Source organism: Porites lutea, chromosome 10 (genome assembly GCF_958299795.1).
Source record: "Porites lutea chromosome 10, jaPorLute2.1, whole genome shotgun sequence".
In the NCBI taxonomy this organism is placed as follows: domain Eukaryota; kingdom Metazoa; phylum Cnidaria; class Anthozoa; order Scleractinia; family Poritidae; genus Porites; species Porites lutea.
Genome location: NC_133210.1, coordinates 22815790 through 22835303, shown reverse-complemented (window position 1 = coordinate 22835303; position 19514 = coordinate 22815790). Strand labels below are relative to the sequence as shown.

The 19514-nt window shown below is 37.2% G+C and overlaps 1 protein-coding gene across 2 annotated transcripts; it reads right to left on the bottom strand.

The window, feature by feature from the left end:
* Positions 1-4814: 4814 nt before the first annotated feature.
* Positions 4815-17995, bottom strand: LOC140950212 (cystathionine beta-synthase-like protein). 2 transcript variants are annotated; one of them, XM_073399414.1, is made up of 17 exons: positions 17751-17991; positions 17565-17671; positions 17269-17403; positions 16724-16803; positions 16362-16431; positions 13786-13850; positions 13610-13679; positions 9664-9755; positions 9400-9477; positions 9008-9140; positions 8802-8907; positions 8574-8654; positions 7346-7441; positions 6605-6643; positions 6406-6514; positions 6171-6255; positions 4816-5287 (listed from the first exon to the last, which is right to left on the bottom strand). In XM_073399414.1, exons 1-17 carry the CDS (start codon positions 17891-17893, stop codon positions 5166-5168), a joined length of 1611 nt encoding a protein of 536 aa, XP_073255515.1. In that variant the 5' UTR covers positions 17894-17991; the 3' UTR covers positions 4816-5165. The 2 variants fall into 2 exon arrangements, with proteins under 2 accessions (XP_073255516.1, XP_073255515.1); XM_073399415.1 differs by lacking the exon at positions 6171-6255 and having other exon boundaries at positions 4815-5287; positions 17751-17995.
* Between the last annotated feature and the right edge of the window lie 1519 nt (positions 17996-19514).

The following is a 19514-nucleotide window of genomic DNA, read 5'->3' as shown; positions in this document are numbered from 1 at the left end:
CGCGAAAAAATATAAAATATATATCTGATATGTATATTTTTAATTCGTTTTATTTACTCATTCATATAATCCAATTTTTCCCATTTGTCTGTGTTTTAACATGGTCTCTTTTAGGGGTCAAAAAAAGCTTGGGCCACGCCCAGATCGGTCTCCTTTAGGGGTTTAATTCAAAATTTCCGACGAACATTCCCACCCCTTTGATATGCGGAGTCCCCCCCCCGGGCATGATTATAACGCCCATGAAAAACTTAGGCTAATTATCTCAAGATGCGGACAGTGGCGTGACGTGGCTCCTTTAAGAGCTAAGAGCCTTTGCAGAACTTGATTCGTTCGGTGCCTCAGAGGATTCTCATAGCTAACAATTCCTAATTTTGAAATCTTAAATGCCAAGAATCATACAAAATATCCGCGGAAAAAATATAGATTGGACCTGCCGTCAACTAAGATACTATATTTATCTAAACCTAAATTCTTTGCGCGTTTTCTAACGAGGTGTCAAGAACAAATTTATAATGCTTCGTACACCTCTTGACCATACAATAATTATTAAGCGATCTTTTTTTCAGTCGAGACAGTGACATATTGGTTGGTTCACACTGTGCAACAGAAAAGGGCTTAATCCTTATTTAAAGAAAAAAATAAGCCTTGCACACTCAGCCGCCTTGACCTCATGTCTGTGTTCAGTTATCCATATGACTAATAAACATTCAAGAGTATTCTAAATGCTCTACGCATACACTGACTCTGTTCCGTTTCAAAAAGAAATAAATTAATGTGCTTTCACACACGAGTGCCAATAAATTATAAGACATAAATAGCGCAAACGCAGTAAGATGCCTATTTCCATTGAGGCAAGGCAAAAAAATTTTGGCTGAGCTGTAGTCACATCAGTCTCAATATTTCAATTATCAGAACAACAAGTGCTTGAGTCATTTGCTCTTCACTGCTGTAAAAGTCTATTTTCTTGGGAATTCATATTTTTACAAAGTTTTTAAAAAACTTTACTAGTACTAGTAAAAAAAAAAATTTTCAAAATTCTTTAACAGTGAAAAATATTTTTCATTGATTTTCTTAATATTACTGTATACTAATAAATGGAAAAATGGGCACAAAAGATATGACTTTTCGCGAAATTCATTTCATGGTATATAAGTAAATTATACTAGTAAATTGTGGAATGGGCGAAAACGGCTTGACTTGTTGGCGAGATTTTCATTTACTAGTATCTTGACACTATTTACTAGTAAATTGTTGAACTGGCCAAAAAGTCGTGACTTTTTAGCGAGATTCTCGTTTACTAGTATCTTGACACAAATTAATAGTAAATTGTGGAATGGGCGAAAAAGAATTGACCTTTCAGCGAGATTTTCATTTTACTAGTAAATGGTGGAACGAGCGAAAAAGGCTTGACTTGTTAGCGAGATTTTCATTTACTAGTATCTTGATACTATTTACTAGTAAATTGTGGAATGGGCGAAAAAGTCGTGACTTTTTAGCGAGATTCTCGTTTACTAGTATCTTGACACTATTTACTAGTAAATGGTGGAACGGGCCAAAAAGGCTTGACCTTTTAGCGAGATTTTCATTTACTAGTATCTTGACACTATTTACTAGTAAATTGTGGAACGGGCCAAAAAGGCTTGACTTGTTAGCGAGATTTTCATTTACTAGTATCTTGACACTATTTACTAGTAAATTGTGGAACGGTCCAAAAAGGCTTGACCTTTTAGCGAGATTTTCATTTACTAGTATCTTGACACTATTTACTAGTAAATTGTGGAACGGGCCAAAAAGGCTTGACCTTTTAGCGAGATTTTCATTTACTAGTATCTTGACACTATTTACTAGTAAATTGTGGAACGGTCCAAAAAGGCTTGACCTTTTAGCGAGATTCTCGTTTACTAGTATCTTGACACTATTTACTAGTAAATTGTGGAACGGTCCAAAAAGGCTTGACCTTTTAGCGAGATTCTCGTTTACTAGTATCTTGACACTATTTACTAGTAAATTGTGGAACGGTCCAAAAAGGCTTGACCTTTTAGCGAGATTTTCATTTACTAGTATCTTGACACTATTTACTAGTAAATTGTGGAACGGGCCAAAAAGGCTTGACCTTTTAGCGAGATTTTCATTTACTAGTATCTTGACACTATTTACTAGTAAATTGTGGAACGGTCCAAAAAGGCTTGACCTTTTAGTGAGATTCTCGTTTACTAGTATCTTGACGCTATTTACTAGTAAATGGTGAAACGGGCCAAAATGGTTTGACCTTTTAGCGAGATTTTCATTTACTAGTATCTTGACACTATTTACTAGTAAATGGTGGAACGGGCCAAAAAGGCTTGACCTTTTAGCGAGATTTTCATTTACTAGTATCTTAACACTATTTTATAGTAAATGGTGGAACGGGCGAAAAGTGCATGAGTCCCCCTTCCCCCCCTCCTAACCCGGTCGCAGGAAACAAGAAATGCCCAGTCTGAACAGGGTTAATATTGTTTTGAGTATATATTCTTTTTAAGTTTTTGGTTTTTCATTTATTTACTTAATATTTATTCAGTAGAGAGCCATACTTTGCTTATATAACAACAAACTTTTATAAGGAACCAAGGTAGAATTTGAAACAAAACTCATCTACCAAAGCAGAATCAAGCCAATAGAATGGAAACGTTGCATCGATGACGTTTTCTTCCTATGGAATAAAAGCAAGCAAGACATCAATTTGTTCATTGAACAAGTTAACCAGTTCCACCCTTCAATCAAATTTACAGCTGAAATTTCAAAGAACGAAATTACTTTCCTTGACGCAATAATATACAAAGGGGATAGATTTCAAACTGACTCTATCCTCGACATCAAGACCCACTACAAGCCGACAGAAACCTTCCAATACACGTATTTCACCTCCTGCCACCCTCCGGGTGTAAAACGAGGTTTTATCGAAGGCGAAGCGACGAGACTCCTAAGAACAAACTCTTCACAAACTACTTTTGAAGAGTGCCTCGCAAACTTCAAACTGCGCCTCAAAGCGCGCGAATATCCTAATAACTTCATCGAGAGGTCCCTAACAGGAGTCCGCTTCGAGGACAGAAGGTTGGCTCTCCAACAAAGAAAAAAGACTCAAACGAAAATTTAGCCATTTGTCACGACATATCACCCGGCAGTAGGTGGCCTAAAAGAAATTTTAATGAATAACTGGGTTGTAATACAAAACCAGCCGTTGCTGAAAAGCATCTGTACTAAACCTCCGATTATATCATATAAGAGAGGCAAATCTCTAAAAGACACGCTCGTTGAAAATATAATTGAAGGCTAAAATGCATCGCTATCGCAACTCACGAGGGGAGTCCGTGTAGGCCTGTCACAGTCTTTTGTTTTCACCGGCAAAAACCTGTGTGACTTCTGAACGCTAGCGAGATTTATGAACTCTAAATGGAACAAGGCGACTACGTTTATTCCCTCGCCCAGAAAAGACAATGGAATTGCGAAACGTTCTACAATTTATCAGATATAGACTCTAATAAAAAAGCGTTACTCGATGTCTCTAGCAGACCCCGGGAGACAATTGATTACATTTATGGACCAGCAAAGTAAGCTTCACGTTTACCCAAACAACAGTAACAGCTTTGTTCCTGGTCGCAATCGTTGTCTCGTTATATTTAAAAGTTCTTAATGATTACATGGGTGCAGGGTATTTGCCTTATAATTGTTCTGATCTCTTGTTGTTCATATCTAGTCAGTGTTGTTGGTTGTGGATTTCGCAACGGAAGATTGGGGATGAGCGCATTTTGTAAAGCCTATATTTAACCTCATTCATAGCCATTCAAAGTTGTCTGGTGTTTCCAAAAGGTGGGTGTTGTTACAGGGTAACGTTTATGGGAAATAACGCAATTTTAAAAGAGGTCAATTAACGTCTCTTTACATTTCTTTCAACCCCGTTGTCTAATGCACCAGAAAAAAAGCCTCCTTTTTTATTTCCTAACTGCACAGAAATGGGCTGGGCCGGGAAGGTGAAAATGTGGAAGCGAACAGCGTGACTGAGAAAAAACACAGCTTTTCTTCTGGGTAGACTAGAGATCCCGCCCACCGAAATAGCAACAACAACAACAACAACCAACCAACCAACCTTTCTATTTTGCCAACTTAAAACTTACAAGAACAGCTTAAATTAAAAGAGATCAGGCAAAAAACTACTCAGAATAGCAAAAAGAGCTAAACGAGCTGAGTAGTTACAATAACTAAATTACCTTGTATAGGGTTGCAACAGATGACAGATAGAGAGGGAAAAAATTATAAATTTAGGAGGAAGTAAAGGGTACGTGGAGCCAAAACCGGGGTTTCACAATCACAGAGGGAAAACAAATTACCAATTGAAACTTCCACTAAGTATCTACTGTTAAGTGAGACAAAAGAACAGTAGAAAGTAGCTTTCTTTCTCTCCTGCTTTCGAACTGTTTTGTCCGTTCCTTTTCTGTCTAAAATGCCTTTTTTCTTTCATTATTATACATTATTTAAATACTAATAAATACATTTTCTCGCTAAAAAGTCATTTTTTTTCCTGTTTTTCCATTTATTAGTATATGTTATTTAAATACTAATAAACGATTTTCTCGCTAAAAAGTCATTTCTTTTTTGCCCGTTTTTCCATTTATTAGTATATATTTTTTAAAATACTAATAAATGCATTTTCTAGCTAAAAAGTCATTTCTTTTTTGCCCGTTTTTCCATTTATTAGTATACATTATGTAATTTAATAAATTTGCTTGTTTAACTTTCACTGTTAAAGTTTTTTGCTAAAAATATTTTTACTAGTACTAGTAAAGTTTTTTAAATACTTTGCAAACATCTGATGACCCTATTTTCTTAGTTCTTCAAAGCTACAATAAAGGAATGCTCCATTTCCAGGGTGATTTAAAGTAATTCACGTAAACATGAGGATGAAACGTGAAATTGGACTGTCTTTCCATCAACAGACTGCTGAAAGTCGTAGAATGTCAATCATGCAAGTTAAAGGAACAAACGGGCTACGACCATGTAACAGAGTGGAAACTTTGGAAACTAGGGAGAAGCAGTGGGTTCGTTCATTCCTATCTCGCTCAACAAAGTGAAAAGCAATAGCCAGCATTCTTGTCTTGTTCCTCTTAGAAACAGCAGGTTGGAAATTCAGATTACACTTCTCCATTTGAAGTCGCCTCTCCTTGTTGACCCAAAGTGATGAAGTTTAACAGATCAATGCGGGTGACAATTCCAAATATCATTTCTTTCTGGTCCAGTTTTCCTTTATCGTTATCTAACAAGCCAAAACGATCACAGTAAGTATGTATCTGAGAACAATCGTACTCCACAGTAACTACCTATGGCTGTCGGACTTCAGTGAAATAAGTTGTTAATTAAGTCTTGGCATTTCATACCTTTACTACATTCAATGTGAAATTATGAATCATATCCTTGCATTTGATGGGCTCTCTGCGGAGTAACTTATACAGAGTCATGAGGTGACTCGCTCGTCGCATCTGTTCAAAACCGCTCCTTTTTTGCATACAAAATGAGACAAAAAAGAGTTTCCGGTTCCGCTTATTTATAAACCGGCTGGTGCTAGATCAATAGAATATTGTTATTGTCTAACATCCAATGTTGGCGTGATTTTACAATGGAAGTAATCACTTAAGTCATAATTGAACTTCGTGTAGTTCAATTTTGGTGTGAAATCACACTTCTGCTTTCAAATGGTACTCACGCTGCGCGCTTCTTTGATTTTGAAATAGACTGTTCACAGTCCCCTATTTTTTCGTAAGATCGTTTAGATATACTGCGTCTTACCGTCACGGGTATCTTGATTTTAAAATGTACCGAGGGGCCGGGCGTCGGAGATTATAGCTCCGATTATGACTCGAGTATTCCCCCGTTCCCTAAGTAGTTTTGACACTCATGCAAGATGGCAGCCCGTAACGCAAAGCGCTCGATCTGGATGATCTTACGGAAAAACTGAGGACTGAACAGTCTAATTATGAAATCACCAGCATAATTTCAGACCAAACAGTTCAGTTCAGTTATTGTTGTCAATTATTGTTGTTTTTACTCTTGACTTACAGGCTTAGAAAGTTGATCAGTTGAAGCTGACTGTTTCTAAAACAAGTTTACTTAGTTTATGAATGCATGCATGTCATACTTACAGAGCCGCTGACTATGGACTACAACAGCATAATGATCAAGATCAAGAATACATGACAATTTACCAAGACTGGAGTCTAGTGTAACCTGAAAAATAAACACGACTTTGCCTTATAAGCCATCCAAAACGGATATTATTAGACTAGCACGCTGGTTGTTAGTTATATGGAATATGGCTTCCACAGCAGGTGCTCGAATAGAAAATAAACAATAATCTCAGGAATGTCTCTATTTCACCTTTTTAAAGTTCTTGTAGATGCATTTAACTATTGGGCTCTCAGGAGTGACTCTTCCACTTAAAATCTGCGACATGATGTTACCAAGAGTAACCATTCCCATTACAGCTCTGATTCAAAGGAAAGAACAGCAGTGAATTAAACCAGCCAAACAAAGCACAGCTCAAAATAAAAATCCGTATTTCTTTATCCACCCTTACCCAGCATCGTTGACTACTGGAACTTGATCAAAACATTCCCTGCAAAATAAAGAAATTGACAAATAAATGAATAAACGAATTCAAGAATTTCGCTGACGAAATTAGTCTTAGGTAGAGGATGAAAACAATTGCTTTAGCGAATATATATATATTTGTCGTAGGGTAAGACGTTCTTGACAAGTAGTTTCAGCAATTTATCTGGGAAATTCTTGAGAGGATAGCAGTAATTCAGACAAGGAAAGAATACATCTATTAAAAGTTACTCTTTTTCTTAAAACTACGGGCTCTGTAACCAGTGTCGAAACATTCAATGGAGATAGCGCCAAAATAAAATACCACCCTGGTTCTGTCTTGCCCGCTGTCTTTACAATCTATGAAGTGCGTGACAGACTATCCAAATATCATTTAAACAAATATTAATGCAGCCAGCGTTTGGTACAGCTAAATAATCTTCCTAAGGAATCTACCTTTAAATAGTGAAAGAAATACTAAATGTCGCCGTAAAATTATTCAAATGGCAGATCTCCTGTAAATACTTTTTTTACACAGATTTAAAAGTTCTGATTAAGTTGTGTTCTTTATAGTAATGACACTAAGAAATTCTTATTTTGTTAACAAATTAAGACACTAGCTGTGGAATAAATAAGCCAAAGAAATAAATGCGTGCATGCTTGGTGCAATTCAGTTGCTGTAAAGATAGACACCCCACTAGGACTTTAATTATACTGCTAAGAAACATACTTGTCCATTATGTCAATAGACTGCTGACAGGTAACAGTTGGCAGTACTGTTAGTGGAGTGTGTAAGTTAAGGGACGAAACTTTCTTTGTCCACCACCTGGAAAATAATAATAAAATCAAGTAGAAGTTTTAAAGTACTGAAATTATTGTTGGATGGAAGTAGAAATTCGACTAATACATCACCACATCAGTCGGGTAAGGATATGCATGGTTGCCACAGCCAGAGGTTTCTGAAATTCCCTGACTTTTTTCCTGACAAATGTAAAATTTCCCTGACCAACTGAATAAACAATTGCACAAATTAGTCCTGATAACGGACTCAGCCCTCTTCTTAGAGCCATCCTCTTCACTCATTTATTCATGCTTTCAGCAAGTCACGTGCAGTGTACATGAATTGATACTTCCTTAACATAACGTGCAAAAGGGATTGACATTCTTGAAAACCCAGCATATCAGCATTTTGTTCAATTTCATGAACAATATTTTACCAATACCACCAGTAATAACCAAAGGTTATGCTGTCCTTTGCATAGGTTTCACGTAACAGATGGTCAAAATACGCGTGATCAAATTATGAGGGGGTAGAGGGTCGAAAGGCGCGTGTTCAAATTGCTTTCTGTGTATTTCCATTCATTCTTAGTGGAAGTCCAAACGAATGCTGGCTACATATGATGCATGCCCAATAACAACTTGGACATTAGGATTGCGGGTTCCTCTTGTCGCCCGCAACAAGATTCATGTCGGTAAAAAGCACAAAAGAATTTTAAATGTTAGAAAACAATTAAAGAAGAGGGAAGAGAATAAATATGTACTCGTTAAATTTCACTTTTCACTGACTTCTTTCAAAGACTTAAATTTTCCCTTATTAGAAGTGAGATTTCCTATGTACTTTCCCCTGCCCTGATAATTTCCTGACCTGTGTCAACCATGATATGATTACTCCTATCTTGGAAACATAATTACTATCTCAAAAAAAGAAAAGTATAAGTCACTGACAACATCTCTGCTTTAAAATAAACCATGCCATGGTTCATTCCAAAGCAGAGATATTGTCAATAAATATATGTAAACAAAATATTTTTCCATTTAGAAATAACATTCAATTTTATCCTTGGTAAACGTTTTATTTTTTTGTCAATTTAATAGTTAAGTATGGTAATGAGTTTAAGTGAAAGAGGGACAATACACATTAAACCTTGAATAAAATTGAACAACAATATATTCCATACCAAAACTTGTTGTTATCTTCTTTTCTCTCTTTTTCAAGGAATCCTTTGTCTTCCATCCAATCATCACTCAAGTATTTGGACCTAAAAATTAAAAAAAAATTAAAATACATTAACATTAAACTCATGATTCTTAAGGAATCACATGCTTTAAAAGTACATGAAATTGTACCCAGAGACATTCCTAAGCAATATTATTTTTATTACAAGGTGGAGAATACTTTGCCTTACATGTAGTTGCGGACAGAGTCCGGCAGCAGGACAACACACCTCTGTCCCTCCCCCAGAGTCTGTGCTGCTTGCACAGCAGCAGCCATAGCACTTCCACATGAGCCACCTAATATAACAACAAAACACAAATTAGTTGATAATAATATCCACCAAAAAGCCTGACAGCAAAAACATTCCCCTAATTGAGTCTGACTTAACATATTTACCACAAAGCAGTCCTTCCTCTCTAATAAGTCGTCTGGCAAAAGTGAATGCTTCCTTGTCACCAACTTTATACCATTTGTCAACAACGCTGCGGTCCAAAACAGTAGGTACAAAGTCATAGCCAATACCTTCTACCTACGAGAAAACAGATAAAATGTAGTATTTTACCATCTCTTTCTTTTCACTGTTTTTTTTTTTGTGCAATAGAAAATGCTTAATAGGCACACCTAGGGTTTAGGAAGCATACATGTACCACACTAACTTAAGTACTGTTCGGTTATATTAAGTGGGATCTGATCTTATAAATGTTATGGACACTTAGCAAAAAATAAAGAAATCTTAACTTGGTCTGTAGTTCTTAAAGTTCAATTAAAGTTTTTAGCTTGGAACTTACATGATAGATTGGGTTGTCACAATCATTGAGTTCCTCCGGTTGAGCCAGGATTGACCCATGAGGATCAACACCAATCACCTGAAAAGTACCATATCACATTAATATTCTTAAATATCCCCTGCAAGCTATATACTGTGTGTACTGGACTTTCAAACATGGCAAATCATACAGTGTAGTTTCAATCCTCTACAAACTACAGCATTAGCAGCATTAGCATCAACTACGGGCATATTATTTACAAAACTATTTCAAAATATTGATCACCTTCACATTTGGACATTTTTCCTTGAGTTTTCTTGCCACACCAGTTATAGTGCCACCAGTACCAGCACCAAGAACAACCATGTCAACTTTACCTAAAATGACAGGCGTATTACCTATGTTATTTTTTTAGGTCTGAAGTAGAAGGAAGTTCCTGTAAAGTAGATCACATCCAAAATAATGATCCTTCATTCTAGGACAGTCTGAGGATATGCTTCTCCAGTGAACTTTTGAACATTGAATACTCGGAAATGCTTTAAATTCACAGGCACTTAGGGTCTGAAAACTTTGATATTAGATAAAGATGACTTAAACCAGAATTAAATCGCCAAAATACACTGTAATATTCCTTTGAAATTAAGACATTATCATTTTCTGAATGGCAGATAGGCTCACAAACAACCCTTATATTTTAGCTAATCTAGCTAATGCGATAAAGTCACATCTCTCTTTAGCTACCACACCCTTATAGTAAAGGAAAAAGAGGTTGCTCTATGGGTGATGGTGTCTAAAAAATGAAGAGAGCCTAAGCCCTGAAGTAACTTACAATGGACATGCAAAAGAACACACTAAATTCCTTTGAAAGAAACATTCAGTATATACTATAGAGAAAACACCCACACAAAAGAATGGTGATTTTCTGTTTTGCCCTGATGCATTTCGTACATGTATAGGACACATAGTGGGAAATACTGAATCTACTGAAAATTATAATAAGTGAATGATTGAGACCGACAGGTCTAATTATGACATTAATTAACAAGCAGCAGCTAAGGTATTAGTATGTGTAAATAAATGTTGACGAGTGAAATTAGGGAATAATTTCACGCGCGTTTTGTTTAAAGGCTCGGGAAATTATTAGGATTTGGACAAAACGCAAGTGAAATTATTTCCTTATTTCACGAGTATACCATTTGATTACCTATTAATATCATGGGTGACGAATTACATTAGCAATCTTGGATTTTTGACGTGTTTATCCTGGATCATATTGATCGAGAGCTCCTTTCTCTCAAATGTTTAGACCTTAAATTTGGCTTAAAAAGTTCAGAATTTTTCAGAATATTTCGGCAAAATACCTGTTAGAATCCTTCTTGATGTTCTCTTGTGTGTTCAGGTTTTCTAAAGCGTCTTTTTGTGCCCTGACATCTTCATTCACGGCATTTTAAAACTTCGTCGCCATCTTGACACTGAGGCCCCATTCACACTTAGGGGCTAGATTGATCTCAGATTGATCTGGCCTTTATACGAGCTGAATGTGAACGTTCGCACTTTTTTGAGATCGATCTGGGATCAATCCAATCTGGATCGCTTCAGGAGGTGGTCTGAGATTGGTCCGAGATCGATCCACGCTATTCCGTGCTGAGTGAGAACGCAAACGTGTCCTGAAAGCGATCTAGCTTTGTAGCCTTTTCTCATTGAGCAAGCCAATTGCGCTGAGGACTTTTATTTTTCAAGCTGCAAAAAATGCCTGTGAAAACATAAAAAAAGAGAGAGAGAACGGTGGAGACAGGCCAGAGCTCTTATCGTTGCTTACGGTAACTGTCGGATTCAAGATAAAATAGACAAAAGTCACCGAAACGCAGACGTTTATACGGACATCGCAAAAGCTGTAAAGAAACAGGGGTTTTCTTGAACGTGACTGGAAGCAGTGCTGAAAAAAGTCCGGCCGAAACATCTAAAAGCTGTGTCTATGAAACTCGGATTTACATCTCTTTTTCTCAATCAAGTGTCCAAAAATCGACGGTAGTGCTGAAGAATTTCCTCGATTTTTTGGAATTGAGCTTCTAGCCACTCAAACCAACAGCAAAAGCAGTGAAAATGTTTCGAAAATAATAGAGTCTGAGTCGCTGAAAAGTCTGAAGAGTTTGCTGTTATCCAATTTCTATAAAGTGCCCTCCGTTTTTAACATTTTTTTTTTATTTTGAAAACAAGTTAATTATAAAGTAATAGCGAAAAATCATGCACTTTTTTTATAACCGAACAACCCGGCTGAGGTAGGAAAATTTCTCTTGCAATAACAAGACAAATTACACAAGAAGACATAAGCTTAAATTTATTAGTAACAAAAACACTGAACAGCTGCATGGTTCCCTCAAGAAGCCTTAGACCAGGCAGTACATGTAAGACTTCTTCCATTGTTCGTAATAAAATTAATATAAGCTTAATGAAGGATGACAGTCGTCTTCCCTATTAAAAGAGACTAATTTTCTGGATTTCGCCTAAACATCTTTTTAACGAATCCAAACCATACTCCACGTCTTCTTACGAATAAACGTTAACGAATAAATAAGCACATTTTCACTGTCAGTTTTTAAAAAAAAATTTCTTTCAAACTAGACTATTGTGGCTTGTTTGTAACCAGCCAATAGAGGCGTTTGTTTGTCTGTGCTGCGCGTTACGAGAATTTTGCAGTTAATCAATAAGAAAGCGATTTTCTCGGCTATGTGGTGCACTTGGGAAGTCTTGAGAGCAGTCAATAAGCTATAGTTGCTTCTTTCGAGTTCTCCAAACTGCCCGCCTGCATTCCATAATGCGATATACGCTCCCTAAGCATAAATCAACTCTTATTATTGAAAAAAAAAAAAAAAGATTCCCGTGAGAAGTCAGGAAACGCCCGAAAAGGAAAGCCGGGCAGTTTCACGTAACTTATCTCATGTGAAGCCAGAGGGTAAACAAACTGCTTAGACCTCCCAAGTTAGGAATTATTTGTCTAATTAGAAGGCGTCAGTGTGAACAGGTCCTCATGTGATTTCGAACCGATCTCAGTACCAATCTTAAATCTCAGTTCGATCTCATTTAAGCGATCTCAGTATGAACGGGGCCTGAGACGTACGGAAGGTTGCCATGGCAATTTTGTAATTTCACATGTAAAATGACAAATTAACACTGAAATTTCGCGTCAAAATTAAGGAGTAATTCGTCACCTATGATATTAGTGAATTAACACTAGTGGCATGTAACACTGAAAAGGAGGTTATCTCTTATTGACTCTAATAGCCAATAACAACCATGCAATAATGAATAACCACTCTTAGTGATAATTAAAATGAAAGAGTGCCAATAATTTTTGAAATAGTGTTATTATTAATCTAATAATTATAATAACAAATGTGAAAAAATCTATTGAATCTGACTGGCTGAGAGCACTGCAGTTTTTAGTAAACACAGTGCAAAAACAAGGAAACATAATGCAAAAATAAGGAAATAAAATGCGTATTTCTTAAAGAAAGAAAACTGTGATTGACTAATAAACAACAGAAGTATATAAGAACCAATCAAGTGCCACAATCTGCTTGCAGGAAGCTGGGCAGTGCCTTAAAGTTTGCAAGCGGACAAACTGCCAGTGTGCAAAGCTGCATGATATTAAAGTTCATATTGCATGAGCCTGTACATGTACTTTTTGAAAAACACACTTGTGTATATAAATTCCAAACTGAACTCAAAGTCGTAATTGATGACCTGAATTCAAGTGAAAAATGAATGAATTAAATCTAATGGCTGTATTACTGCCCCAGTGTTGTTTACATTAAATCAGGTTTGTTCATGAGCCTCCTTTATTTGAGAAGCTGAATTGGTGCTGCCATTCGATCCATTCCATGTTATCCATCCTAGACTGTCCACCTCATACTATTCACCATCCCATCATTTCCACCCATTCTGTTCATACCTTTTTTATTACATAATATTTTGTGTAGTGACTGCCATCCATTTCAATAATTCCCAAAAATCCAGTTCATTTATCCATTTACCCAAACAGGATAGTTTCTAAAGAAATTGTGGGGTGTTGCATCAGTGAGGGAGAGAAATGAAAAACTTTGGTTTTATCAACTAAGTTGATAAGATCAACTTTCCACATTAAAAAGACTTAAAAAATTATATGACAAGTGTAGATTGACTAGGTTGATAAAACCCCTTTTTGCGTAGAAATTTTTATAATCACACATACCATCACATTGGTCAAGTATTTCCTGTCCAGTAGTATCATAATGTGCTAGTGGATTGCCTGCGTTGCGATACTAAAGAAAGGAATATAATGTTTTATGAAACAACACATTGAGTGTAATTGGAGAATTGATCTAAAATAATCTACTCTGTTATAGATATAGAATTTGAAAAACGTACCTGATCAAGGATGACAGAATTTGGTATTTCACCATTCAGTCTCTGTGCAACACCAATGTGCGATTCTACGAAATAAAATAACAAGCAACATAAAAATATCAGTAAACACGATACATTTTATGTGCAAATGCAATATGTGGTTCCAGAAAGTATCCATACCCCCACCACAGAGGGGATTGGAAATTCCGAGGGGGTGTGGGTGGGGGGGGGGGAATACAGAGGCCTAGGAAATTCAAGAGTGGAGCAGGGTTGGACGATAAAAATCGCTTTCCACGGGGTTAAATTCGAACTCAGTACGAAAATTGCTACTTACTGATCTGGTAGATCATTTTGGAAGACATATAAAAGTTTAACTATATCATTTATGATTGTTTTTTCATCTAAACCAGGTTTTCTTTCTTCCAAAAGCGTTATGCATGCGAATCCAAAGGAATTAGCCTCCTCTGTTAGGCCAACAAAAACTCAACTTGTCATGTGCATAATATTGACCGCCATTACTTGTTACCTTAGAGACCTAAACATGTGACATGTGTAGTTACATAGTTCGGGTACGATAAGCTACATTTCTTGGGTTGGATCGTGGTGTCACGTCAGTCGATCGAAAAACAGTACAACACTGAAAGTTTCGCTTCAAGAAGCAGAAGGTATATGATGTAATGATCTCAGTAGGTTATGAGTAGTCCCCATTTTTCTTAGGGATAGTAGAGCGAGCAAAATGCGAGCGCGCATGAAATCACCCCACACAAGAAAAGCAAGATGAGGCCTGTGCGTCCCCACCGCGTCTCGCTTTTCTCACGCTGGGTGATTTTCATGCTCGCTCATGTTTCGCTTGCTCTACTATTCCTGAGGAAAAATGGGGACTACTTGTAGTCTATGATTTCAGAATCTAGAGTTTTTATTCTCGTTTTTGTTTTCCCTTAATTTTGTTTTTGAAAGTTTGATGTGCTCGCGATCGTACATTCATGTTGAAATGGCATTAATTCCATCAACATTAGGGAGTTTACAGAACGACGGCAACAAGAATAGCAAAAAAGTAATTGGTTTAGACAACCAATTAAAACAACAACTTTGTACGTGCATCAGGCTTTTTTGTACATTGCTCTGCAGTTGTTGCATGACTGCAACATAAAACTGCCTAATTTCATGTTTTGTCGAGGACGGGAACAAAAGACAACAACTTTCTTTTTCTTTTCCTGGACTTTGATGCAGTCCTTTAGAATTCAACTCCAGAAAAGTTTGAATAAGGGCTATTAAGTTTAAGGCAGTGCAAATTCACTTTTTAAGTGACGTTTCCGTAGCCGTCGCCGTCGTTGTTGCATAAACTCCCTATTACAGCCGTGGAGACGGCTACCTGCCATTTTGGAAAAAACTCGTAAGCTTGCTTATCAAGGTAAACTGACAGATACAACTTTAGGGGATAAAGGGATAAGCAATATTTTGTAGTTTAGGTTGCTTTGTAGGTAGTTTACTGTGTTCTAATTTGAGACCTCTCAATAAAATTAAATGAAAACCATTGCATAGCAGCAAACGGCGCTGTTCTTAATACTTTGATAACCTTTTTTCGTGAAAATAAACTTTTCCAGAGGGGTGGGGGGGGGGGGTCTTTGTCTTACTTTGTGAAAAAAAAAGGGGGGGTCATCAGTCCCTTACAAATATGGAAAATCCAGGGAGGTGGGAGGGGGGGGGGGGTCCTAAGTGAAATTCCCTCCATGGTGGGATATGGATATTTTCTGCAACCACACAATTATTAATCCAGGCCTCTAACTGACATACCACATGTGAGACTGATAAACACATTATTTTGAAGACTACATGTGTATGTTGTGGTTCAGTTTTATCCTTAGTTGAATATTGCTATTTTTCCTTTGTTTTTGGGGATGGTAATGTATGATAATGAGTTTAGAAGCCAAGGACAAAATGGAACCAGAACATATACATAGTTGTCAAAAAAAGGCCTATTAAACAACTTTTCTTTAAAAATAGCAGGCCTGAAGGAACTGCAAATTCAAATAAGCACCAGGTCCAAAAGACCAAGTTTGAATTAAATGCCGGGAGCATTTAACTGAGAAAAATGTTATTAGCAGCTGTTGTTAGCTGCTTGCTCCAACAGCCTGGGGCTAGTGGATTTTGATATATCGGACTAGTAAATTCCGTTCTTAAAGTTTTTTTGGAAAATTCAAATTACAGAAGAAAAGTAATCAATCCTCCTCATCAAAAAACTATTTGGGGCTAGTTGTGATTATTTTAGGCTGGTATATGCTATACATATAGCTACAGCTTGCCTGAATGATAGGCTGTAAATTAAACTGGCTCTCATTGCACCCTGTTTCGTTTCAGTTGTAGGTAGTATATACTGTTCTATATAGAGTATATCCCAACTGGAGGACTGGACAAAACCAGTTATTGAAAGAAACCACTTATTAATTTTTTTAACCCTCAAAATGCAAACCATCTAGACACAGAGCCTTAAAATAAACTATTATTTACTCTACAGATGGGAATGGTAAAATAATTCAAACAAATTTTAAATCTGCATTTTACATTCACAAGCCCAGCATCACAGTTTTATCACTTACCTGGGGAATCAAATTTGGCTTCTGTTGGGGTACGGACAATTTCTGCTCCAAGAGCCCGCAAAACATCCACCTGAAAGAAGATTAAATTTACAAACTTTAAGTTACCATGCTCTTACATTATCCCACAATAAAAGGAAGGGGACTGTGGAAAAAAAAGCCTAAACTGCCCTTCACTGATTATTTATAAATTTCCTTGTTTTTTCTTGCAAGAGTCACATAATTTATCCCAAATTATTCACAGCCCTCATTTCATGTACAGAAAAATTTATTGCCGGACCATGCAAATAAGACTCTGACTTATAACTGTTCATAAACTTAGTGACTTTAACCGTGTGGGACTGGAAACAGTAATGACAAGTCACCTTCTCTTTGCTCATCTTCTCTGGCATAACAATAATGCAACGGTAGCCCTTGACAGCTGCTGCTAAAGCCAAGCCAATGCCTGTTAACAGTAAATCACACATTTAGCATAGCACCTCTCAGGGATTTTTGGCATCATGGTACAGTGTATATGCACTGACCATCAAAGACACATAAAATGAGTTTCCAATTAATAAATGCTCAACATATTAACATACAGATGGGTGAATTTTATCTTCACGGAAGTGCCCTCAGACACACCTCCGCACACACCTACAAAGAGTATACATTTTCCCACTTCATTTTACTTTTACACTTACTTTTCAAATTATTAAAAAACGGTATATCTTAGCGTTGATAATTATTATATAAAGTAAGACAGCTGAATAAAAGCAAGTCTTTACTATACAGATCTTGCAGATGAATATAAAATTCAGAAACTTCCGCTGACAACAGGTTTGATTCACTCAAGTCTTGCGGTCGTTGTTTGGGAACAAAAACAATTGAGTCTCACTTCAGCAAAAGAAAGCAGTTCGTAAAAACTAACCAGTATTCCCTGACGTTGGTTCAATCAGTGTATCCCCTGGTTTAATTCTGCCTTCTCGCTCAGCGTCCTCGATCATCCTTAGGCCAATTCTGTCCTTTACTGAGCCTCCGGCGTTGAAAAACTCGCACTTCGCCACTTAAAGAAAGAAACATATGATCTTTTTTTCATTCACTTGTCGGCCAGCAAACGAAAAGAGTAAATAAGTAAGCACCCTGGTATACAGGGAACGAAGATTTCAACAACAGGTTGTAAATTTCAAAAATATTGCCCGGTAGACCATGAATTAAAGTACTCACACAACTCGCATTTCAAGCCACAACTCTTTCCTATGTTGTTTATCCTGACTAATGGCGTCTTTCCAATACGATAAAGAATGTTCGGGAGGATCTTCTCTTGCGAATCCCTAGTCAAGAAAACAAGTTGTGAAATTTAACAAATAATTGACCTGAGACATGACGACAACGTTGCTTGAGTTCACTCACTTTGTCGACGTCTTGTTGTGTTGATGAGGCGACTCGGAAATATCTATACCCAAGTGCCACGTACATTTTGACGGTAAATCAGGGCGAATCCATTGCCTTTTATCTCCAACAGAAGTTGATCGTTTTAATGGTTCGTGAGACATTTCAATCGCGCAGTAACCGAGTCGTAGAGTGTTAACAGCGATCACAGCGATCCCGGTCGCGAAATGGCGCACCTGAATTTTTCAGTGACGTAACGATGTTTGATTGGTTGCGACATCCTCGGAAAGAAGATGAAGTGATGAACGAGGAATTAACAAAACGGACACAAAAGAGACGTGCAATTTTGAATTTATAAGTAAAATATTGTGAAATCTATTGGAAAATAAAACAATGTACTAAAAGGCCTTACACAGGACCAAAATATAAACAATCTCGCTCTCCAGGACAATTTCAACCCTTTAACGACCCATACAACAGAAAAATATTAGAGGCACTAGATCCATCCATTAGGGAAGAATATAAAATCACTGAGCTGATTGTTCGGTAGAGGCCAATATAAACGACGTTACAGTAACAACCAAAAATTTATGTGAATGTCAAAAAGTACTTGCTAGTCTGCAGGTAGCCATTACCACGCTAATAGAGGCGGGCTCAGGACAGGAAGACTAAGAAAATTATTTGAAAAGAAAATAACCTATAACTCCTGAAAGTATTTAAAATATATTGAAAATCCCAAACAATCTTTTAAAATCTTTGATGAGGATAAAAGCTAAAACAAAACCAAACAAAAAACCCAGGCCCGTTAGGAAAACTATTTATGATGAGTGGTTGTAGTCAAGGTAGCCATATTTTTGAGGTTGTCTTTATCCGTGACCGAAGACAGCCTACATTCACCATCGTCGCTGACGTAAACGGCTCTTTCTTTTTGTTTTCTCAGTGCCCCTGTCACTGCTATTCCTTTGCATGCGATGAACTGTCCCAAGTTGGCGACGCCTTCAGTAGGAGGCGTTCTTGGCCAATAGCATTCTACGAACCGCCAGAGAACGTAGAAAAAGGAAAAATGCAGCCTTCGCTGCAGGCGCCTCCTCTCCCCTTCGCCTGCTCCCCTCGGCCCTCGCGCTAGTCTGCTGTGTGGCAGACTACCCGCGCAGCCTTAAAAAAAATGCGGCGCCTGCTACACAGGCTACCTTGATAGCAAATGGCGCGTCTTTCTATTATCCATGGTCTCACATGACCCAAAAGCGCGGGAAAATTCGTCACGCAATGCTTCGCGTGACTGAGGAAACTCAGAAAAAAAATTAAGACAGTTATCTGGTCATCCTGCTCTCGATTGGGTTATCTTCGCACTCGTTCCTTATGTATCAAAAAGGGGAAATAAGATGTGTTCTTAAAACCGCAAAGCGGTAATAATAAATAACAATCTATTTATGAATAACTGCTATTTAGCACGTCTTTCCGTGGTCTCTACTGTTATATCCCCCACTCAGTTTTTTTTTAAAAAGCCAAAACCACGTCTTTCGTTTTGTTTAGTGTTTGCTCATTTTTTATTGTTGATCTTCTTGAAATCACGCGGAGTTTTACTACCGAGTTTAACTTTTATTCACTGAAGCACTATTAAAAAGAATAATGGGCAAAGCGTTTCTATGTTTAAAAAGACGGTGCTACTGTTCAATTTTTTTTTTTCAAGAAAATTGTAGGGCCTTCCTAACTATCCCCTCCACACCACCAAAACTAGCTCTGTCGATATATATTATTTTGCTTTATATTTTTGATTTTATTCCA